General features: G+C 39.0%; 2 protein-coding genes across 2 annotated transcripts; one reads left to right on the plus strand and one right to left on the minus strand.

Moving 5' to 3' along the window:
• The first annotated feature begins 3,538 nt into the window (after window positions 1–3,538).
• Window positions 3,539–23,872, plus strand: METTL9 (methyltransferase like 9). The gene is made up of 5 exons (XM_030483953.1): window positions 3,539–4,066; window positions 8,500–8,690; window positions 10,957–11,166; window positions 12,255–12,439; window positions 23,139–23,872. The coding sequence occupies exons 1-5, from the start codon at window positions 3,893–3,895 to the stop codon at window positions 23,342–23,344; spliced, it is 966 nt and encodes a 321-aa protein (XP_030339813.1). The 5' UTR covers window positions 3,539–3,892; the 3' UTR covers window positions 23,345–23,872.
• On the minus strand, window positions 14,347–22,302 carry IGSF6 (immunoglobulin superfamily member 6). The gene is made up of 6 exons (XM_030483954.1): window positions 22,201–22,302; window positions 20,239–20,589; window positions 19,179–19,291; window positions 18,003–18,059; window positions 17,316–17,399; window positions 14,347–16,208 (listed from the first exon to the last, which is right to left on the minus strand). The coding sequence occupies exons 1-6, from the start codon at window positions 22,286–22,288 to the stop codon at window positions 16,170–16,172; spliced, it is 732 nt and encodes a 243-aa protein (XP_030339814.1). The 5' UTR covers window positions 22,289–22,302; the 3' UTR covers window positions 14,347–16,169.
• Window positions 23,873–24,193: the final 321 nt, after the last annotated feature.

A 24,193-nucleotide genomic window follows, 5' to 3' on the forward strand; every position in this document is an offset into this window, starting at 1 on the left:
ACCAATAGTCAATCTAGAAGAGGACTGGAAAACAGCTTTAAATTCCAGCAGTAGTCTTATTAAAAGAATAGGTTGGCAGTATGTTATGATTGATGTCGCTTACTCTCCATTTCTCTGTCACCCACTAAACTTTGTTATCCTCTGCTAAACCTACATGATTGTTTTTGGCCATGAATCAAGACAGGATGATCAAAGGCAAAAGTTCAGTGTCCAGCAACAGCTGGTTTGTCTGCTTTCTCTCCTTATTAGCTAACAGTATCTGAGCTTGAAGTTTTGCTGCTGGAAAAATGCCCTAATTTAATCTTGATAATTTAACAGTGTATAAAATAGTCTCATAACTGATAAAGAGGATTTAAGTGTGTATAATATAAAATATGAAATGCTGTGATAACTTCAGAGAATGAGAAATTTGATGTTTAAATCCCATTCTTGGAGTTTCTCTATAAATTCTGAGAGTTTGGATCTTAATACACCATTTTTTTTTTTTTTTTAATTGAAAATCTATAGGTAAAAGTGTCTTCTAGATTTAAAAGGATATTATCTAGAAGACGCTATAGAATGCTAGTCTAATATAGTAGTAATACAGTATATGGGTAGTGATTGATAGAGTGAAAACATTGAATAAATGACAACAAAAGCATATCTAAGTAGGAAAAAAGTAGATTTCTGTTTTGTGGAGCTTACAGGCCTCTCTTCTGTTTTATACAAAACAACCTTCCCAGTCTCCTGCTGTACTGTAATTTTGGAACTGCTCAGTAATTCATGAATATACTGTGTTGACATGGCTAGTAGGATGTTTACGTTTGAATATGGTTGTGCAGCCTTAATGGGTGCTATCAGGAAAGACAAGGAGGAAGGGAAGGAACGGTTAAGATAAGCCACATCTCCACAATACTTCTGCACTCTTTCTTATAGAATTAAGCCAGCTCAGGAAAAAGCTCAGTAGTACATGCAGTCAGAAGAATTCTAGCTGCTTTTGTAAAGGAACATACAACAGAGAGTGGAGAGAGTTGTCTTAGAGGGTTAGACAGACCCACAACTGCGTTTCCTGGGTTACCCTTGCAGGAGAGGATTTTAGATAGCTGTCTGTGTTTGTTTATCTTAAAGACCTTTTTCATAATCACTTTCTTACTATTGTTTAAATAATAGACGGGAAAGTTGTTTTATTGCTGAACTTGATCAGGAAAATTGCAGGTTTACATCTTAGAATATGTGAGGGTGTGCAGCCAGCCCTGTCACTGCGAGTCCTACTCTAGAGGACCAGGCTCCTTGTGACCACCACAACCCAAATGGTGTTTTAAAACGTTTGGGTATGTTTGGGACCTTTTGGGCTTGAGGTATTCAATTGATTAAGGAATTTTTCCATCAAGAGAAAAAGGAAACACTAACTAAATAGTTGACGAGAAAGTGATTCCTTTTTTATTTCCTGGAAATCCTCTCCCAGCACACTGATTGCTTGGAATTACATATGCACACACTCACACAACAAATAGTTTTCTGAGATTGTCCAGCAATTGGCTACAATTCCACCAGCCTATATGTGAATGACAATACATAAAAATTACTGCCTAAATATGCATGAGTAGTGTGTTCTTCATAGCCTGTCAAGAGAAAAATACGCTTCACATACAGCTGCCGCAGTAGAATATTAATGACAAATGCAACACTGAGTAGGAACTTTGAAAAATCTCATTAAAACATACCCTGGTTGTATACCTACAATGCAAAGACAAAAGCTAGCATATTTCTTAATTTATTTGGTGTGCAATTCATTATCCGTATTTTACACGTGATAAAATTAAGATATGTTTCCCTGTGAAAAACATGTAACTAACCTGAAGCAATTGTATTTATTGGTTTACACACTGTGCGCAGATGTCTGTTTAAAAAGCAGCAAATTTAGCTTTTGTCAAGTTTGGATTTTGATTACAAAGTTGTTTTATTCCTGGAGGGAAAAAAATAAACTAATCTGTCTTTACAAACAAGAACATACATCGAAAGCAGAGAAATCCCAAACCAAATAAAAAGAAATAGACCAAAATGGCATCTTAGCCTATCTAGCTAGTGGAGAGAAAAAATCTTCATGTGGAAAACTGTCTAAAGCTCTTATGTCAGAAACTTTCCTTGAGGAGGTTAAACATCAGGGAAAATAAACTGAACAGAAAAATCCTCTAGCAATATCCTGTTATTGCTCTGGTTTTGCTGATTTCCTCGGATAAGCAAGGTTGGATATGATAAGTGCTTAATCAGAGGATCTTCCAGGTAGAAGCCAGGATCAGTGACATGGTTTAGTGGTGGTCTTGGCAGTCCTGGGGTAATGACTGGACTTGATGATCTCGAAGGTCTTTTCCAACCTAGTTGATTCTATGATTCTATGGTCTGACTTCCAGTGTCATCCTTACCAGGAAATTAAGGGGCTCAACTCCAGCCTTTGAAATCTGATCAAAAGGAAAGATACCAATTGCTTGTGGTTGTTAAGAAACAATTTTCAGGGATTAGAGATGAGAGCCCTGATGCCATACTCTGCTGGAATTTGATTAATGAGATAGACTTTGTCTAGATTTTCTTTCAGTTTCAATTGTATACCGATTTCCTCACTTCCTACGCTATTACCACAACCAACCTATGTTTCTGAGAGAGTGAGAACAGTGGTGCCTGACCCAAACCCACAGTGACTATGGCTTTTGTTCTACCAAAGCCACGTGCTGCTGTGCAAAAAGCCAAAATATGTTTATCAATATTGACCTGTCCCACTTTCTCCATAGGGTCCCAGTTGCATTAAGGATGCATTTTTATCCAGTGGTCTCCACCATGCCCCACTGCATCCCCATGCACAGAAACTGGGTGCAGAAGTCTCTCAAGTTCTTGTTCTCTTGCCTACACAATGACTTCTCCTCCTTCTACATGCACATCCCTGTGTCTTGAAAAAAAATCCTGGATCGAGGGCCTTAGATCCCGCTGTGCAGCGCCCCGTGCTTGTGCTGCAGAGCCCAGGCTGTGAGTTTTGTGAAGACAGCTTTATAAAACAAAACGTTGCAGAAATTCCACATGAGCATAAGGTTTACTCTGAACCACTTCAAGATAGTTACTTAGATGAAAAATTGCAAGGTCTGAGGACACCTAGTTTTGTGTTTCAAACAATTGTGGTCTTTCATCTGCAAACACAAGTTCCTTTTGAAAAGCAAACCCTGTAATGATGCAATTTATCTTTAAATGCTTGTGGTTTGGGTTTTTAAGGAATCTCATCACCTCATGCTTATCTACCTTATTCCTCTGTACAGGAAGAACCTGGAGCTGATGGGAGCCAAGCAGAGCTTTGTGCAAAGCCCCACTTCAGCATTTACTGTTGTGGCAGCCAAGAAATGAACTCGGCCCTGAGGTCTGAGCCTTAGTTAACGCTTGGTTCTAATTCCATGGGGTCCTTCGAGGATTCCATGGCCAACGCTTGGTACCGGGCCCGGCTTCGGCCCGCTCCGCGCACGCGCAGCTCCGGGTGACAGGGCGGCGCCAAGCACGTGCGCGCCTGAGGGAGGCGGCGGGAGCCCCGCACGGCGGGGAGCGGGCTGCCGGTGACCGGTGGCGGGGGAAGGAGCGGCGGGACGGGGCGGGCGGCACGGAGCCTGCCCCGCGCCGGGTTGAACGCAGCGCGCCACGGCCTCGCCTGCGCTGTGATTGGCGAGAGAAAGGGAGGGAGCGGGTACGCGCCAGGCTGCGGCGTGTCGCAGCAAAGGCGTCCGGCCGGCCCCCGCTGGCGCGGCGCCGCGCGTTCCGGCCTGAGCGTGTGTGCGGGCCCCGGAGCGGAGCCGAGCCGGGCGGGCTGCGTGCTGCCGGCGCCGCCGCTGCCATGGAAAGGGGAGGCGGCGGCAGCGGGTGATTCCGCGCCCCTTCCCCGATGAGACTGTGGCTGGTCTGGCTGGGCTGCTACACCCTGTTCCTGTGGGTGCTGAGGAGGAAGATGTGGGCTGGCCCTGCCAGATACCTGAGGAGCCCTTTATCCAGGTCCATCTACGTGAATATGATGGGCAGCCACAGCCAGCCAGCCCCGGGCGCGAGAGAGAACCACCAGGTACAGCCCCAAGGAAGCCGCCCTTCCCTTCCCGCCTCTCCCCTCCCTCCCCGTGCCCGGCGGGGCTGGGCGGGGGGCTCCCGGGCGGGCACGGCGGCCTCCCCCCGCCCTCCCGGGGAGCTCCGCCGGGGGCAGCGGGCGGGGGGTGTGGGGGGAGCCGTCGTCCTCCGGGGCGTCCTGAGGCACCGGCCGCCGCGGGAGCGGGGTGGGGGGAGCGGGGTACCCTGGTGCAGGCTGAGGGGGCACCGGGCCGGGCAGCGCCAGACAAAGAGAGGGAACAGCTCGGTCCTGCCGGTGAGAAAGTTGACGTGTGAAATGCGTCCGGGAGCCTGCTGGGAGGAGAGGCGAGGTGCTGGGGCTGGAGCTGCTGTGGGCTTGGGTCTTCGCCGCGGGGATTCTTCGGAGCCCGGCGGTAGCAGCGGGTTGGGAAGCCAGCGCCGTGTCCCCTTACCCAGGTGAGGCGTCGGGTCGGGTGTCAGAGTTGCTCCTGAGAGATGTAAACCGTCTGCCAGGTGGGCTCTGTGAGTACACTTGAATGAAGTTTGCAGGTGATGTTGAATGGGGTGGGTTTGTAATCACGGAGACGTTTTTAATTAGTACTAGAGGAAAATAGGAAAAAGTGAGCAACTGGGAAACTGTGAAGCTCGCGGAGGTCTTGGAACAGTAGTAGATGGCAAGCTGGAAATGAATTTGCAATGTGATATGACTGCAATAAAAGGTTAGTTCTATACTTGGGCAGTACAGGCACGTGGATCAGTACTTTGTGGGAAATGAGGGGCTATACCCTTGCAGTGCAATGGCTATGTGATATGGTTGCATTTGGAATATGTTCAGATCTGCATTGCATTTTACCAAAATGCTGCTGAAAATCTGGCAGGAATTCAGAAGGGCTAATAAAAACTCTTAGTGCTGAAGGAATATACTAACTTATTCTAAGTAAAATATACAGAGCTGAGCTAATGAAGAAGACATAGCACAAATACTTAAAGACTGCTGTATAAGGTAGAACATAATTATGCACCGTGATTCTTCAAGCTGATCCGTTACTGAAGCTTCTTTAGTGCTCTGGGGGGGGACTGAGACCCAGAATCTTGCTACCAAGTGAATGTATTAGTGGGGTTTGATGAATATGGTTTGTGGTTGGATCACTCACTACATAAGTACAAAGAGAAGCAGAATTCAGATTTACAGAAAGAACTTCCTTCTGGTGAAAAAAGAGAATCTGAAAGTCTCTTGTATTGTGAAAAACTGTACTAGAAAGACAAAGTCAGCCAAGGAAATGTGTTATGGAGATGATTATGTCATCCACTGGTAGATGGTCTGCATTGGATAATCTCAATTTCTAATTTATTGGATCTAGATTTTAAACATAAAGTATCGATTATTTAGTAAGTTTAACAAGATTTATGGTTACAGAGTTTGTGGGGTTACTCATAAGTAAGGATTGCATGTTGAGGCCTCAGGTACTTTAACTCCTTGCAGTTTTACTGACTTCAATAGTTTTATGTAACTTATCTAAAAGAACAGTTTCTTCCTTTCACTAATATTAGGCAAGAGTTGTCTATAATTTTTCTTTTAACAAAGGTCGTAACATATTTTGTGCTGTAGTTTTTCTGCTGTTGTGCTACGAGAGATTGATTTCTGTCATGAAACTTGTGGCCTGAAAAGGGCTCTTCATGTATTGTACATGGAGGAAAACAAAAGCAGTTTCTGTTCTGAGGAAGTAATTCCAGAGTTAAGGTGTTTTTCACCAGTTTTGTCATCTGAAATTTGGATTGGTTTTATCCTCTGTTGCCTTTGGTTTGTTTTGCTTGGGTTTTTTTCCCCCCTTCTATCATCTGCTATCATTTCTATTATTTACTAGTGTTATCTAGGTAGTTGCCGATAACCTTATTGGCAAGATTAACCATGAGGAAGAAATTAGAGAAGGTCTATCAACAATGCCTAATTTCTGGAAACAAGTTTCTCACAATTGTTACCATCATCATTCTGCCAACAGTTATGTCAATATATATCAATATTTAGAAGTGTTAAAAGACAAGAATTGTAGGACTGTTGATTTCTGTGGCTAGATGCTGGAACTACAGGTGACAGTTCAGTGCAGAAGCAAGATGTGTGAGTTCAGGTACAGTGTATATGTCATCATATTGCTTATGGAACAAAGACTGTTTCCCAAAGCTTTGATAGTTGGATACATTTTTTTCTGGGTTGAAAATGGCAACACATGGAAAAAGGCAGATCATCTGAGCCGCTCCAGACCTGTCCAGTCTGGATGAGTGAACCTGACACATGGCCCAGCCTGCTCCTTGGGTTCATTCGCTTCTGCCAGGCTCCTGAAATTGGCTTCTGAAGATGGATGGACAAAGTACACAGGCTACTGCTTTAGTGGTTTTTCACGACTCACTAGGGATTACTTTTGGGAATCACTGGACTATGCTGATTCATTTAACTAGCACTGTGCTGCAGTGAGAAAAGACCTGAACTGGTAAATCAGCAGTCTCAGGGCTCCCTGTGCCATGCTCCGTCATGTGGCACAGACTTGCTCAAAGTCTGGTTTTTAGAGGGAAGAATCACTTACTTCTGCTGCCTGCAAGTGTGCTTGAAAGTACAGTTAAGAGCCTGATTCTGCCAGAAATGTACCCATTACACAAGTGGTTTTCAAAGTAAACCTAAGCAGGCTTATATTTGTTCCTTGGCTGGGGGCTCTTGACATCCCTTGCTGCTTTGGTGTTTGATGGAACCCCTGTTTATGAATCTGGCATAATGATCTTGGTGCAGCTGTCTGCTCCCCTCTGCTTGCTGGCACTATTATTGTGAAGCAGCAGGGTGCTGGAATAAGAATCCTGTCCCATTATTATTTATTTTACAGTAGTGACTGGAAGTCTCATTGTGCTGAACACTGTGTAAACATGCGCTAAGTTCCCCTCCCAACAAGGTACAACAGATGTGAAGGGATCAGGGTATGAGCACACCTTTTGCATTGTATGGCTATAGATGCAATCTTGGCTGTTAAATCATTGGGGAGATACCCCAGCTGACCGTTTGCTGTCCTTCTACATGCATTTTTACAAGATTCTGTTAAAACTCTCCATTTCTCTTTAAGATACTTATAACTCCCTATCTGCACAATAAACACATGCAGCTAGGTTAAGGAACATTATTGTAAGAGGTAAGGGGGAGATAAGAGAGTGCTAGCTGTGGGGAATAGCTCTTGATATTAGAAAATAGACACAATGGCATTAGAGATTCTTATAGAAGGGCTGACAATAACTGCATAAGTGTAGGAGAGTGAAAAATAAGAGTAACCTTCTGAATTAAAATGACGTTTAAAACTTTTTTTAGTAACATCTGCATATTGAGTGTAGGGGGTTTTAGCTTGGCATTGCACCCTAGTAGTGAATAACCTTTTGAAGTTTATTGTCAGTGCTGACATTCCAGAATGCTGCAGCGTTACAGATATTTGCTGGAGGTGCAGAAGGTGGCCACGAGGGTCCTAAAATTTCAGAACTTATGTTTGCCTTGTTCTGCACAGGTGTTTTTTCTGCATTTAAATCATGTAAAACAGCTTTTAAAGGAGTTCAGATATGCCTTACACAGGGATAGTAAAATAGTAGGGTATTTTATGTTTTATTACTTTTCCAACTAGATTTGATCTCAAAAAGTATCATTCTTTTTTTTTCACAATTAGTTGAACAATAACATGCTTATCAGAGTTAGTTTAGTTTGTAAAGGACTGGTTGCTACCAGGCAATACAATGCAAGAGGAATCATTGACCCATTTTACCTTGGGCTTTAGATTTTACCAATATGAAGTGTAGAACTGCCTTTCATCTGATACTGATGACTTCCTAGATGTGGGAACTTGCTTCTTTTTTTAGTAGAGATGCTGGGAGGCAGCAGGTCATAGATGTAATGACCTGCCCTTTGGTAGTGGTGAGTGAAGAAACAGTCCAGCACACAGACAAGCTCTGGTCAAAAGTATTGATTGGATGCTTTATCTTCTTTCCTGGAAAAATACTGCAAATGCACTTGCTGATTGGGTTTCAGAGGATGCCTAGGGAAAAGTTGAGAACGAGTTGGAAGATAGAAAATAATGTTATCCAACCTCATACTATTTTATCACCATGGTGCTGTTCCATAGAGGACCTGTATTTGCTTTCTAGGGAATTTACTTTGTAGAATTCCTCAAAGTGCAGGGTAATGATTAAGGCAAAAATTAAAAGCATTATTTCTTAGAAAGTAATTGGTCCTTACTTGATTACAATTCAAATCTAAGTGAAATTAATCCTGAAACTTGTGAAAAAGTTTGTAGGAAACCCTGGATTTTTATATTTACAGAAACTGATAACAGCCTTCTGCATATTCAGTTTGTTTTAACTACTTTTGGTTTTATATTGCTGAACTTTTTAATGATCCTTTATTTCTTTCTCTAGTGGTATGTGTGCAACACAGAACAGTTGTCTGAATCCCTTCAGCCTATTTTTGTCCAGAGTTACCTTGACCAAGGAACACAAATCTTCTTAAACAACAGCATTGAGAAATCAGGCTGGCTGTTTATCCAGCTCTATCACTCTTTCGTGTCCTCAATTTTTAGCCTCTTTATGTCTAGAACATCTATTAATGGGTAAGTGAAAAGTCAATCTTAGGTAAACTGAATACAGTTTGGATTTAGAGTTTTCAAGTGTTCAGCTATACCCCTTGATCTATCAGCTTTTCTTAAATTTGTAGTTTTCCCTTTGCCAGTCTAACAGATCTGAAATGCCCTATTGTGCTGTTTGTGCCCAGCCCTCTTAACTGAAGAACACCATTTCCTGTATGGGGGGACAGAGGAGGTAATTACAATTAATAAGAGAAAGGTGGAGAACTCTAATTGTATTTTATAACCATTAGATTAATTTCCTTCTGAATAAGAGAGTGTTCTCTTTGTGTCTCTTCCTTCTGTTTTCTCCCTGCCCCAACCTTACCCTTTACCTACTGCTGTATCTGTATCAGTTATTGTTGTGATTGTCCTTGTTGAAGTTGGCTGTACCCCAGTCAATTCTGTATTGCATCTAAAACTATTTCTACAATAGAGTGTGTTCACACCCACTGCACACCTGGGCAGATCACTAAATAATGCAGAAGTTGGCAAGAGTGTTTTCTGGTAACACGAATGTGGAACAAAATTCTGTCTTTTCTCTTATTCTGTAAAACTTAATTTCACCTCCATTTGCCTGTTAGCTGTACTTGAACAGGTAGCTTCTGACACAGCATGTTTGAAACATCAGGAACACCAGGAAAGAGTTTGTAGTATTTTCCTGGTCTTACTGCATCCTCCTCTTCTGTGGCTGCGGGGGGGGTGGGGTAGCAAAATGTGGGGGCTTTAGTATTTTTTCCAAAAAAGTCAGTGCCTTTTTTTGTTCACATCACCCCATTCAGACATATTTTTAACAGCTTATCAGTTTTGACCTCATGAAGAATGCATTTTGTTACATCTACCTGAATTTTCCACCACCCCCACCGCTGCATCTACTACATGCTTCTGTACAGTCTGGTATGAGGATAGTAGCTGCCTACCAAGGCTAGAAAAATAATCTCTTCACTTATTTTCTAACCAGATGACTCGATGAGCTTCCCTGTGGTGTTCTTAGTTACTTGTAGCTTTATATAAAGGTTCCTTTGGTCTCCTCTTCTTCCTTTCTCTTCCATTTTTCTTTTTTTTTTTTCTCTTTTTTCAAAGGCCCTCCAGTGCTTTGAGTACCACCTCATCGTGCTGTTAGGAATAATAGCTATGAGCCAATTACCAGTGTGGACTGACACAAGTGTACTGCAAGGGGGCTCTGCTTAAACTGGCTGTGTTCTGTTTACTTTTATACATTTATTATCCTGCTTTAGTTTCTTCTGTATGACTTTGTATACTCTATCCTTTTTGTTCATTTGTTTCTTTGTGCTTTAGTACAGTCAATCTTTCCTTGGCTGCCTCCTTTTCACATATTTTTATTGTTTGATTATTTTTATCTTTGTTTAGCATTTTTTCCCCCTTGGACATAAAAGGTTTCTGTTCATTGTCTTTGTTTAACCTGCTATCCAGGGTATTTATCTACGTTCAATCTATTACTGACCAGTTCTTTTTCCTCTGCTTGTTCTCCTAACTGTTTCATCTTCTGAATTCTGTTGTGACAGCTGAAGTCTGTCACTGTGTAGTCTTCAAACAGTTACAGGCGGGTATGTCATTGACTTGATCCATAAGGAATCCAACTGTCACCTCTACCCAATTCCTTAATGAGTTCCCTATTTTCTATTCCACAGCTCTTCATGTTGAATGCAGGATCTGCAGACAGCAGCAAAAGCCATTGTAACATACAATTAAAAAAAAAAAATCCCTTTTGTCACTCCAGCAGCGTTAGCCCCATCTCTTCTTTAAATCCGTTTCCTGGCTTCCCTCCTAGTTCCATATCCTATTCCTCATTCATTGTGCACACCTCTGTTGCAGCCATTTTATTACCTCTGTTATTTCATTTATTATTATTTTCCTCAGGTAGGTGGCAGAGATTCAGATGTGCAAATATGACAAATAAGGTCCAGCCTTTATCTTTGCCTCTCTTTCTCTCCCCTTCCTTTTTTTTTCTTTTTTTCTAATGTGATCATTTTCTTGAGCTGCACCCCGTGAGCCCTTCCTCACCTAATCAAATTCCTCCTGAAGTCTTAACCACTATAACTGCATGTGGCTGTGTGTTTGATCTCTGACAAGTGCAAGGCAAGCTGAACTGGATTTAGAATTTATCTGAGCAGTGACCTTGCCTGCTATGTATGTATGACTGGTTGCTGCCAAAGCACGTTCCAAATTACTTTATTGTCCTTTCTGTTAAAGTTTATACAAAATGGGTCATTTCTTTGTTTTTACATTTCAGGCTGCTGGGAAGGGGCTCAATGTTTGTGTTTTCTCCAGAACAATTTCAAAGACTGCTTAAAATAAATCCAGAATGGAAATCCCACAGGCTTCTTGATTTAGGGGCTGGAGATGGAGAAGTCACTAAAGTCATGAGTCCTCATTTTGAAGAAATCTATGCCACTGAATTGTCTGAAACTATGATATGGCAGCTTCAGAAGAAGAAATACAGGTATTGTGCTGAATACTTCCTACATCCTTTTTATCAGACATTACAGCAGAGTAATCTGTAGTATTTAATGAATGATCACTATTTTCAGTCAATTCCTGTGTTGCTTGATCTTTATGGAAAAGTTTAACCTGTACAAAAGCAGGAAAACAAACACATCTAATGTTCCTTCTTTCCAGTGCTTTTGTTACACAGAAGTTGCCTGCAATTACTTAAGACAAAATAGGCAACAACAATTTTGAAGTCTCTTTCTTCATAGCTTGCATAAATTGCTTTAAAAGAGGGAGTCAGGAAGATGAAAATCAGGCAAACAGCCTAACTGAACAGTCCAGAATTGGAAGACAGTCACTGCAGAGAAAGCAAACCGAGTCTTGATAATAGAGATAGGCACAGATTATTGCGGTATTTAGTCCTACAGTGTAGACACCTGTGTAAAGATCCTTTTATTCTTGCTCTGCTTAGCTCCTGCTGTTAGATGGAATAGTATTTAGTAACTAAACCCTCGGCACTTTCAGAACTTTGTTCATGCATTCATCACAGCTGCTGCAGGTTCTTGCAGGCAGCAGATCCGGTCTTATTGAGTAATGGCTAGTGTTTCAGGCACTTTATCCCTAGACTTCAACCCAAAGAATGAAGGAACTGGCTTTCTTTTTTTTAGCCTGTCTTTTGAGTGGAAACATAACAGCTACTTTCCAGTCTGGGTTGGCACACTGGTAAAGCAGAGTGGATAGGCTGCAGCAAGCCATTAATCATATTTCAACTTTGTTGTTTCTTCAGAAGTAGCTTCAGTTTTATTCTAGGACAACACTTTTTTTTTTTTAATACCTGGGGTTTTGTTTTTGTCTCCTTTATTGCCTGGTGATTATAAGGCAATACACAGGTTCTTATGGCTGGATATATAGCCATGCCCACTTTTGAGTGTTGATTTAGTTTTCTTTTCTGAAAGACTGGAAGCATCATGTCTGTTTCTTCTCATCAGCTAGGTGGCTGACCTCACCTGCGCTATCAACACATCCATAGGGAATTTTTGTCTTCACTGCCTCTCTTTGAACTCAGCTTGTGTTTGTTTAACAGACTATCTCTTTTTGTAGAGTGCTTGGTATAAATGAATGGCAAAACACAGGATTTCAGTATGATGTCATCAGCTGTTTGAATTTGCTGGATCGCTGTGATCAACCACTGACTGTATTAAAAGATATTAGAAGTGTACTGGAGCCAACTAGAGGCAGAGTCATTCTCGCATTAGTTCTGCCATTTCACCCATATGTGGAAAATGGTAAGTACACAGATTAATAGCTATTTAGGCAGATAAAGAAAACATTTGTAGGTTACAATATCCCAAATTAAATGTTTAATTGATGTATTTGTGTTTGATTTTTCACAAATAACTTGTACGGTGCACATTCAGAAGTAAATCATAGCTAAATAGGGCATATGTTGTAAGCTGTTTTCTTACTTCCCCAACATGCGTTGTTGGCACCAACAAAAAGCTCAGATATTGAAGTCACATATCCTGTTCTGCCACCTTTGAGCAGTGTTGGAGCAACATAGGAAAACTGATCTCTGATTAGGGCCCTGTGCTGCTGTCATAGGTCACCCCAATTGTCTCCAGTGACCAACTGAGCAAAGCCATCAGAACTGCCAGTAATGTTGGGTAGAGCAGTTCAGGTCAAACTGTTTCAGATGAACTGCACCTAAAAATTCATGGGGAGATAACGTTCACTTTCCAACATGAGCTCTCGCAGTAAAATACAGACCCCCTACTGATACAAAGTATCAGCCACCATTTACGTTGTATCAGTAACTGGAATTAAAAAGTAAAATGCAGTGCCAAACCTGCATTATTTCCCCTAGTTGCATTTTGAAGAAATACATGAGAGATTTTTGGGTTAATCTGTCCCTATGACTAAACTTCAAAAGAGACTAGAAACTCTTTTTTTACATGCCTATGATTGTGGATTCAGGTTGAGGCACCCTAAAAGTGGTTTGAATTCAGGAGGCTGGTGTTCATCAGTCATCATTTGGACACTGGCTGTCCTTGAGTATTAAGACTTGTCTGTGGACAGGCATGTACATCCAGCAAATACACAACTGACAGCCTGAACATTCTGGCAATCAATGTGATGAAATGTAACAAAAATTAATTTTAAGTATAAAAAATAAAATAATGCCCTCAGGTGAAGAATTGCTTAAAATACAGTGTTTGAGCAAATAATTTTGTAACTATTCTGAAAAGTAGCATGTCTTAAATGAGATGAGGGAGGTTGACTTATGTGTCCATGTACAGTATTTCAAGCATATTTGGTTACAACTTATTGTTCCTATAATGCGGAACAATACAGCTTCCTCTTCTAAAAATTCCTTAAAGTTCCAAATAATAACAGCAGTGTCTTTCTAGTCTTTCACTGGCATACTGGAAGCAGAAATTGGGAAATTATTTGGGTGGCTTTTTTGTTTGTGTACCTTCAAAACTATGTGCCTTTGTGTTTTGCAATCACTATTGCACCTGGCATCTACTTTTCTGCATGTTGTTGGGTAACCCTGTGACAGACCGCATGCAACTTCTGGTTCAACAGGCAGTAGATGAATTAAGAAAGAAACTACTCTTAAATCTGCTTATATCCCTCATCATTAATCTTCTACGATATACTGGGAGGAGAACAAAAATTTAAGTTTATAACTCCAGGAATCCCAGAGCAGGTTTCTAGTCCCTTGGAACTCAGTCATTCTTACTTGTTGAAAGTTGAAATCTGTTGTTAGAAGTCTTGTAAACCTAAGTCATACTTTTGTTTCTGGTGGGGAATTGTAGGAGATTAGTCACTTTCCTTCAGGCAGTTTTGTTTCCATAATATATTCTGAAACTTAAAAATATACTCAGTTTTTGTTTTTCACTATTATGGGCATGGACCCATATAGACTACTTTAAACAATGCAGATTAAAACACACAAAAGCTACTGTCATTGCACTGAAGCTTTCGCACTTAAGATCTATTTAACCATAGCCTAAAGAAATAGGCAATGAACTGCCCATCTTCATGATAATAAAATTATTTTAGAATTTCAGTATTTTCATTCAGCTGTTCTAAAAGGTGATGCATTTTAAAAAGTGTTGGATACATCCATAGACTTTTATTTAACGAAAATATACACTTGGAACATTCAAAGAGGAGAACCCTTAATGGCTTGAGTAAGTTCTTGTAGAAGCTAATTAAAACCAGTTTGGACTCGCCTAGAGAAACTTCTGAATTTTAGAGGGGAAACAAATAGAGAAGAGATGAGGCAGGTGAGGTGTTTCCTCAGTGTATAGATCAGCTCCTACAAATGGAGACACAACTTTGATCAAAACAAGATATTTGGGTTATTGCGTGTAATCTAATGGGAGGATAATTGTGGAAACAGTTTATGTGAATAACATAAAACTTGGTTTAAGAGAACAAAGCAAGGTGGAGGAGGAGGTAAAATATATTTCTGTGCTTCCTGTTTCTGGAATTACAGTGACACCTAGAGTCCAAACAAAGTAGCTTAATCATAAATTCTTTCTGGGGCTTTGCTTTTCAGAGTTTTATTTTCAAAATAAAGAACAAAAAGTAATGCACTTTTGCACATGTCTAGATTTGGCAAGTAAGTTGGATGCATCGTAAGGTATTAGACTAGTTACATAAGAACACCTATTAAATATAACTATGTTTTTAATAGGTGTCCCATAGGGTCATAAAAAATCCTAATACAGACACCATATTTATCTAAAGGCATTATTAGATAGTATGTGACTAGACTGGTTTAAATTTCTCTAAAATAAAAATGTCAGAGGCTCCATACTTCACAAGTAGTGAACACTAGCAGCCTGAGATTGTGAAATTTTCCTGTTGAACACATTAATTCCTTGTGATTGATTGACAGGGATAAGAAGACAAAGGTGTATTTTCCATCTTCCTTGCTGCTAAATTGAGCTGGAAACAGATCTGTGCTTGGTGAACCCTTGCTTTGTCTCAGTTGTCAGTTCTCATCTCGCTGAAGTGAGAAATGCCATTTCGTCCGTTATACAAAGCTTTGCTTCGTTTAAATGATGATAAAAGATGCAGCTGTTCTTAGGTAGGGAGAATGCCTGATACTAACAGATCTCTTGTAGAAGTGCGGAGTTTGTGGATTGGCTAGATAGTAACTGCTAAAAGAAAAGGTGCTAAAAAAAAAATACATTGTGTACTACTTTGGCTAGCTAATATTCTTCTGTGTTCATTCTTGCCTCCATGTTGAACAGGCATGTAAAGGCAAAACTTGTTGCTCCAGGTAATCCTGACTTTGGATAGTAGGAGTGGAAGACGGGGGTTGACTGTCTAGCAAGTGAGTTTTAATACTGCAGGAGCAACCTTCTCACTATGACCTCTACTTTCCTTTTCTAAATAGCCTGGGAAGAAGCTCTTATTCCAATTGAGCTTTACTATGATAGTACATGCATTTATATTGTCTGTTATTTCCGCTTACCTGTCTACAGAATACAGAGGTTTTGCTCTGTTTAAGCTGTTGTTAAGACTCAGTAACTGTTATTCTGTATATCTGTTGCATCTATAACTATCACATTAACATGACTAAAATCAAAATTTCACATGTTAAACAAGTTTATTTTCTGTTGCTGTCAATTACACATCTTTCACAAATGCTCAATTCACATCAAAGGAATACATATAAACTTATGTGAAAAGAAAAAAATACATAGAATTAAATCTAAACTGAAAAAGGAAACTTATGAAGGTTAGCAGTTATCTTATGAAGTCTTTTCCCATGGTTCTTATTCTTGCAGAATGGAAAATAGAAGTAAAATATAGCATAGATGTAATGTACAATGCACTTGGGTTTGGTAACCTCAAATATACTCTTCAAGAACATTGCCCTGCAAGGTCTCCTCTCTTTTTAAAGCAAAGGAAGTATGTGAAGAAGCTCAACTTCTTCATCTGCCCCTTCTTCATCTGCGTGGGAAATACTGAACAAATCTGAACTGCTGCACATGCTCATCTGTTCTGATAAACAGTGTCATCTTCCAAATCTTCCTAAGGGAAAAATTGAGAAGTATTTTGTTACTGTGTGAACTTTTTTTTTTATTTTTTAAACAATGCAGAATTTTCTTTTTGAGGAAAACTCCATCCCCTTATTGTTTCAGTAAACTCCTTTCTCCCCACTATCCAATTGGTTTTGCTCATGTGACATCTATGGGATTCAAAAGGTTTTTCTCTTCTTCTTGGCTTTTCGTAATCTCCAGGGAGCACAGAGGCAGTAAAACATATTCCTTATTTTCACTGTGTTTATAGCTGATGCTCAAACCAAGGACCAGGTCATGTCAGCAGGGACTTGAAGTCTTTAAAGGGGTAATCACAGAGGGAAACAATTGGGGCCATATGGAAATAATGAAATAAAAATGCATAGAGGAGAAGCATGCATTTATTCTATGTTTCATTTTGTTTCTCCTTGCATCTTGAAGTAGTGCAGTCTATGGTCAGAATAGGAAAAAATTTATACAATTTCTCAAGAGAAGCAACATTTTTGAAGCAGGATTTTGAAGCCATTTGTTTGCAAATACATGTGACTTCTAAAGTTGGGGTTTTTGTTTTTTTTTTGTAGCTTAACATGGCATGTGCAAAATTACTGTCATTATATAAGACATATTGGCATGAATTTGGAAGGATGAAATAAGTTGTGTGGCTTTACCCAGTGATGTTGAATATTTAGTTCAGGCTGTGTATGTTGAAGGAAGAGGAAGTATCTGTCAGAATGTTGCAGAGCTTTTATAACAGTTCTGTAATGTTCCTGACACCTAGCTACTGTTTTTCAAAAAGGGACTCTTAATAGCTCTATGCATTTCACTAAAAAGTCCAGAAGCACTTGTTGAGACCTCTTCTTGGCAGATACAGATTTATGGAAGCTTCATTTTTAAATGTACACACATACATTCTGTAAAGTATATGCTATCATATATATATAAAAATGTGTATGTGTGATCATTTAGAATGCTTTATAATGTCTTTGTTGTGCAAAATAACTTTTTTAGATCTTTATCAACTTTTAAAACTCCATTTCCAGAGGAAATGGAAATAATATACTCAAAAGCTGCCAGTTCCTCTTTTTCCCATGAATGTCAGTATTGGTATATAGATACTTACAGGCTGTTGGCAATGTTCAGTGTACCTCTGCTTTTGAAGTTCCTGGGCAATTGCTTGAAAAATTTTTCGTCCACTGGTGATTTTCTGCAAGTTATTCAAATACTTGAGGTCAGTGCTACGTCTGAAGTTGATGGAAACATCTGATTTTTCCCCTGTATATATCTTTGGGAATCTTACTAAATAGCACTTTAAGAACTTACAGTTTGACAGGTAGAAGGGTTATTACGTTAACATTACATCTCAACATATATGCCTTCTTTAATGGATATTTAAATGTATGGCTTCTATTCAAGGATATATGGTGATGCAGGTTCTAAATAGACTTGTTTTAAATACATCAGGGATTACCTGAATGCATCATTTAAACAAACAAAAAGTTAATAGCAAAACGTGTTACTTTTAGAAGAAGGTTGAACAAAACTTACTTAAAACCTAAAGGAAGCTTTGTATTAGAGGTAGCCTTTACATGGATTGACTTTATCCTGTATCCAACTTGTTAAACATAAATTAGTGAAATGTAAATTCATTTACTAGTTTTGTACAAATCTGAAGTAAAGCCATAACAGCTCAGAATGTTTCTTTAACCAAATCATCAATTAATTACAGAATTGATGCCCAATATACTTAAAAAAGATGGGGGGGGAAACATTCTGAATCACAGGCAAAGCAAATGAAATGGTAACGTACACAGTTCTCTGTTCTTTGGTCTTCATTCCCTCTTTTCTTTAGCAGCTTTGGTTTTAACTAGAGAGATAATAAAAAGCAATTGAAGTCTGAGAAGCCAACTGCTAAAGTAGCAGAATAGTTATAAGTGTTGCTCTTTTACAGTGTCAAACAGTTTGTAGAGAAAAGTCTTTCCTTAGATCAGCTTATACCATTGGAAAATCAGTGACATTTTCAGGCGTGTAAGGCCTTTTTCAGCTTCTGGTAGTAGATGCTGCAAGTGATTTTGCTTTGAGTACAGTGGAACCTGCCTGAAACACTACCCAGTTCTCAAAAGTAAACCAGTCACATCACAGATAACCTGTTTTCCCCTGAAAAGGGCTTAGTTAATGTTTTCCATTATACTACTTCACCAGTTCAAAGAAAAAGAAAACTAAAAAAGATTGTCCTGTCTTTATGCTTAGACAGTGATCACTGCAGCAACGAACCATCTTAGCATATCATACCACTTAGGACTGTTAAGTCCTCATTCTCATGTCAAAGTCTAATCATTACATAAAGATTCCAGTTGCAGCTTTGGGTGTTTGTTTTTACTCAAACACAAATTTTCTTCTAGATTAAAAAAAAAAAATAAAAATCCAATATCTGTAACTTTTAACCAGGTGCATTCTGATGTTTTGTTTCCTATAAGCATAAAACTTCTTCAAAGTCTCTGATGCTTTTAAATTTTACCAAGGTCTCTCTTCTATATATGTATGATGTATGAATAGAATTTCATTACACAAGTCAAGTCAGTCTGCAGTCGCAAATACTTTGACATTAAATCATTTTACTTTTACTGGAAACTAATCCAGAAAGTTGATGATTTACAGTGGTAATTTCTAGTTTTGCTTTTTGAGTGAGCGCAATAGATAATCTCCAACTTCCTGCTTAATACTCTCAGGATAATTTTAACTTTAGAATACCTTTTCTTTTAGACACTTTACTGAAAAAGGAAACTGTGGTTGCTATTGAGAGTACAGGTATGTGCCACACAACAGTTTGCAGATCTGTGCAGCATATGAACTTCAACCAACCGCCTCTTTAAAACTTAATCATAAAAATTACAGAATCTAAGAATGTCTTTTTAATCTCCTAATGGAGATGATGAAACTGCTTAGTTTTAAAAAATGAACAAAATTTAAAAAATCACTTTCCTACCTTGTAGACTAAAAAGAATGTGAATACAGTAGCACTGTATAGAAACAGTAAGGATGAGGTGATGATCATGAAGATGAAGCCGAGTTTTCTGTTGCTGTGCTGCTTCTCTGCTCCTTTATTAAAAGTGAGTGTTAGAATAAAGGACAGTTCTTCTTATACACATAATTTTCTTCAGATTCTGCATTTCATCACCCTCCCTCTGAGGAATTAAAAAAACCTTACACCCCTCAATATTTGTCAAGTTCATTTTCAGTCTAAAATCCTTAGTGTGATCACTTTTCTTTTGTTTCCCTGCGTGTTCGCAAGGACAATGGAGACTTGTTCATTTTATTATGAACTCTTCCTTTAGGGGTAGACAGAGAATAGAATCCACATTTCTGGGTATCTGAATAAAGCTTACAGGCTTTTGTTCAGAAATGCAATTAGATAGAGGAAGGAAGGAATATAGGGAAAGTAATAATTTAGCTAGGTTGTTTGTTTTGTTGTTTGGTTTGGGGGGTTTTGGTGGGTTTGGTTTTGGTTTGGTTTTTTTGTTCATGTTTTAGGCATGCAAAACTGAAATGTAGTTAATGAGGTCTCATCACTTTCTTAACTAGAAGGCAAATGATGCAAAAGTTCAGAACTAAGCCTTTTCTCTTTAGCTGGGACAATGAATCCCCAGTTCTGAGACCCTGTACTCTGTTGTATGTATTTCCACTAAGTGTCAGTTTCTCTACTTCTCATTTTTCTGTTGGTACTTCCTTTCTGATAGCCATTAAAGTCTTTATCTAGGAGGATGTAGAGTATTGTTAGATAACAGAAGTGCAAAACTTCTTTCATTTACAGAATTCTGGAGTAATTTGCATCGTATGACAACAGTCTAATAAACAAGGTTAAAATGCTTATTTGTAGAATCCTTCCATGGTTTTACTATTAATATTTTAATATAGTTATACTACTAACAGTTTTGTTAGTATTTCCATCTTAAATGCCATTCTCGAAAGTGTAAATAAAGATAATATTTAGGAAAGATAATGTATTTCTTTTAAAATGCTTCATTATGAAGGAATGATCAACTGACCTGCTTTCGTTAGTACTGTTCCATCTCCTGTTTGTTTAGATTGGGGTGAACTTGAATCTGAAAATGCTACTCCACAGATATAGACAGCATTGTCATCTACAGTCAGGTTATTGATCTGAAGTAAAATGCTATTTTCTGATAAATGTACTTTGTACTTCTGATGATCTATGCATCCTGGAGTACACAAATCCTCATGCTTCTTAGTTAAAAAGCGAAACCATAGAACTTGAGGTGGGGACGAGGAGCATCCAAAAGCTGAGAAAGTACATGTTAGGAACACAGTGTGCATGGAGTACTCAGCTTCCTGAAATTTGGGTTGTGTTATAGTGACTTGGCAGGTATCTGTAACACCTGTTGAGAATAAACAATGGTAATGTGAGGGTCAATTAAAAAGCAAGACACAATCTAAAAAGAAAATAAGACACTTCTGGCTCATTCGAGAAGAGGTGGGAGGAAAGGAGGAAAACCAACTGTATTTCAAACTTGAAAGTTTTAAGGTTGTTTCCAGCAAACTTTTCTTTTAGTTTTAGTTTTAGAACATAGGCAGCTTGTCCATATGTTCATTTAACAGCTTTACCTTGGTGGTAATGTGCTTAGCTTTCTGTTTGTCTGAAAAAGTATAGAGAAGAATAATCTATCTGAAATATTGTGAGTGTCTCCTTTTGCCCTGGAGAAGACCAAAAGAATTCCTTGTGTAGTTCTCCACCTCAGATTTAGTCCTGAGTGTTTTGGGGGTTGATGGGCAGTGGGGAGATCGTGTGACATAACTGTAGATGCATGGTGCAATAGTTCTGCAAGGGTTTCTCTCTCTACTGTTCCTGTTCCGAGTCAAGTGAGACAGCCAATGGCAGGCATTGGAAATATCATAGATGCAGTAATTTATAATTTAGCATTTTCATAACATTGATTAGAATTCATAATAGTTCCTAGACATTCTTTCACTTTGTCACATGTATTGACTGTGGGTTTCTAAGGATAATAATATTGCTTGTTAGTTCTGACATTTAAGAATGTGTGCAGGGAAAACAGGAAGGTTAATCAGAGAAGAGAATTCTAATTAAGGAACTGAAATGCGAGGCTTAATATGACTGCTCTGGGAGATTTTTTTTTTTAGTCCTTGAAACCCATAATTTAAATATTGTTTTAGTCTATTTAATTTTACTCAAACAATGGAATTGAGATTGTTGCTGTGAAAATGAAGGTAGTTGCTTAACAGCATCCTTTTCTACTTCCTAGAAAATAACAAATTAAGAAGAAAAATAAACTGAAGTCTCTTAATCTACTGCCAATACACAGTTTATAAGCCTGTCCATGGTGGACAATCAGCATTGTTCCTTCATAATTTTTCTCATTGAGTGTTTTATGGACCAGATCTAAGCAGATTCAGTGTCTGTGACTTCTACAGGAATAAAATGAAACTACTTCTGTGCCAGATCACCATCAGAGCCGTTTCATAGCAGCTACGGCAATGTGAAGATTGTAGTAATACGAGTTCTTGGTGTACTTGCACCCTGTGTCGTGAAAGACAGCAGCTTGCGCTTCTGCAGTTGATCCCATACTCTTTTCCATGTTATTCTGGGGTCTCGGTGGCCTTGCAGAGCAGAACTCCATGGCTGCAGTTCATGTAGATACTGTCTGCTGAACTCCTCTGAAACAAGCATAGCTGCACTGAAATGCTGACATACTGCTGCTGGGGAGTTCTTTGCAGGGAAGCACAGTAAATTTAACCCAGAAATCTTAGGGTACAGGAGCATTTCAGGCTTTTGGAAGAAAAAGCATTTACTAACAGTTGTTTAATTTGGAAGTTGTATGAAGATAGCAGAAATTAGCTTGATTCTCAGTAAAACTTTTCACTGCTCTTACTTCATAGCTATTTGCAAATCATTACCACAACATTTTTCTATCTTGAATAACTGTTATTACATAGGACAATACAAGAAGCTTAAAAGAAGTAAGTCTTACCAGCTCCATACAGAATCCAGTGTAACACCAGCATGAGCATGTTTTTTAATTTGTTGAAAGATGCCATTTCTTCTATCTGTCTGAACATGATTCTGCTTGAAGGAAGAGGAACTTAGGAAACCTTTGGAGTTGCAGAACCATTTGAATCACAAGATTTAGAACTTCCTGTTTAGAAGGGTGTTTACTGTTGCATTTAACAAACTGGTTAAAGGTACAGACCAAACCAGAAAACATTTGTTATTTGTGCATGGCATTACTTGGAAAATGAGTGAAGAGTTTTAAATTTTGAACTTCTGAGGGCTGTACCTATAATCCTTCAGATTATTTCATTGGTTATAACAAATGGCAACACAGTTTCCAGCATGCTACAAGTGTTTGGCTTAATTTTATGTGACCCTAAGCAGTCTTTACCATGTCAGCTAGTAGGTGGCCACTGGAGGAACAAAAATTCTGTAGCCATCCGTTATAATGTGGTGGTCTACAGATGGAAGCTTCAGAGCAAATAATCATTTTCAACTTACTGGCTCTGTTTACTGTAACTATGTGAAGACATCTTTGGCCAGGCGGTGGGCATAAAGAAAGAATTTTATAATGCTGGAAAATATCTTCATTAAATAGCCTGTCTGACCATGTCTGATGAACACCAGCTGCACTAGTGGAAGCTACTTTTCAGCCAGTCTTGGAATTGCTAGTTAAAAATGTAACAAAGATAATCTTAAAAAGGAGCTGCTTTTGAACAATAGGCAAAACTTGAACTGATCTTGCAACAGCTCTACAAATGGCTTGTCAACCTGCTGTTCGGAGTGGAATGGAATACAACCTGTATTTCATTTCAAACATTCCCATTCCATACAACCTGTAATGTGCTCGCTGTAAGAAAACACATCACAAAATAAAGTTTTCTTTATAATTTAAACAAATCTGTTTTGTTTTCTCAGTAGGTGGCAAGTGGGAAAAGCCCTCAGAAGTTTTGGAAATCAAAGGGCACACTTGGGAAGAACAGGTGAATAGCCTGCCAGAAGTTTTCAGTAAAGCTGGTTTTGCCATAGAGGCTTTCACCAGACTGCCATACCTATGTGAAGGTGATATGTATAATGACTACTATGTACTAGATGATGCTGTCTTCGTCCTCAAGCCAGTGTAAGCGTGTATGAAGTAAATCTCCAGAATCTAACCCAAGAAGCAGCCTCTGAAAGAGGAGTTTGATTTATGGTTAAAGGGAGGGAATTCGGGATTGCCGTGCTAAGTAAATACCATGTGAGAAGTTTAAAGGCCAAAATACTAATGTATTTCTTTGTAGTGCGATTAGGAGAAAAGTTGTTTTTTAAACAGACTCTTAAGTTGAGATCGTCTTTTTTTACCAGCTCTTAAATCAACAATGTATTCTGCAATCCAGAAGTAATGAAGGATATTTTTTTATACATACCTGCAACAGGGGTCAGATCCAAACTAAAGCAATAGTTCTACTAATGATGAAACTGATACAGTGTGAACTGTTAAAGAAATCAAGTGAAATCTGGCAATAAAGTTACCCATTCAGTTCAAGCTTTGGTGAATACAAACTGTTGAAATGGACATTCTTCCATGCTAAGTTACTTCCTCTCTTACTGTCATTCTTCACGTGTTTTTAATCATGCTAATAAACTTTTTTTGAGATTACTTTTTGCATTAACTTTTGTGTTGGTTTTTGTAACCATGGCCGCATTTGTCTGCAGCAACTGCTCTTTGTGTTGAGAAGCTCTCAGTAGCAGCATAATTTTGTGGGGTTTTTTTAAACAGCATTTAAATACTGTTTAAAAGGATAACAGTCCACAAAAAATGCGTAATTTTGGTTGGGTTTCCTTCATGTTGCTCTCAAAGCCTCATAAATCCTCATTGCTTTTGCATATGCTATTTTCCAGCTGAAGGGCTGATGGTAGAACTTGCCAAAACTGCACTTTAAACTGATGGTTTTAATAACAAACTTTCTAAGCAAGTTGTCCCCAAAAGTTTT

Source organism: Strigops habroptila, chromosome 4 (assembly GCF_004027225.2).
Source record: "Strigops habroptila isolate Jane chromosome 4, bStrHab1.2.pri, whole genome shotgun sequence".
Lineage (NCBI taxonomy): Eukaryota > Metazoa > Chordata > Aves > Psittaciformes > Psittacidae > Strigops > Strigops habroptila.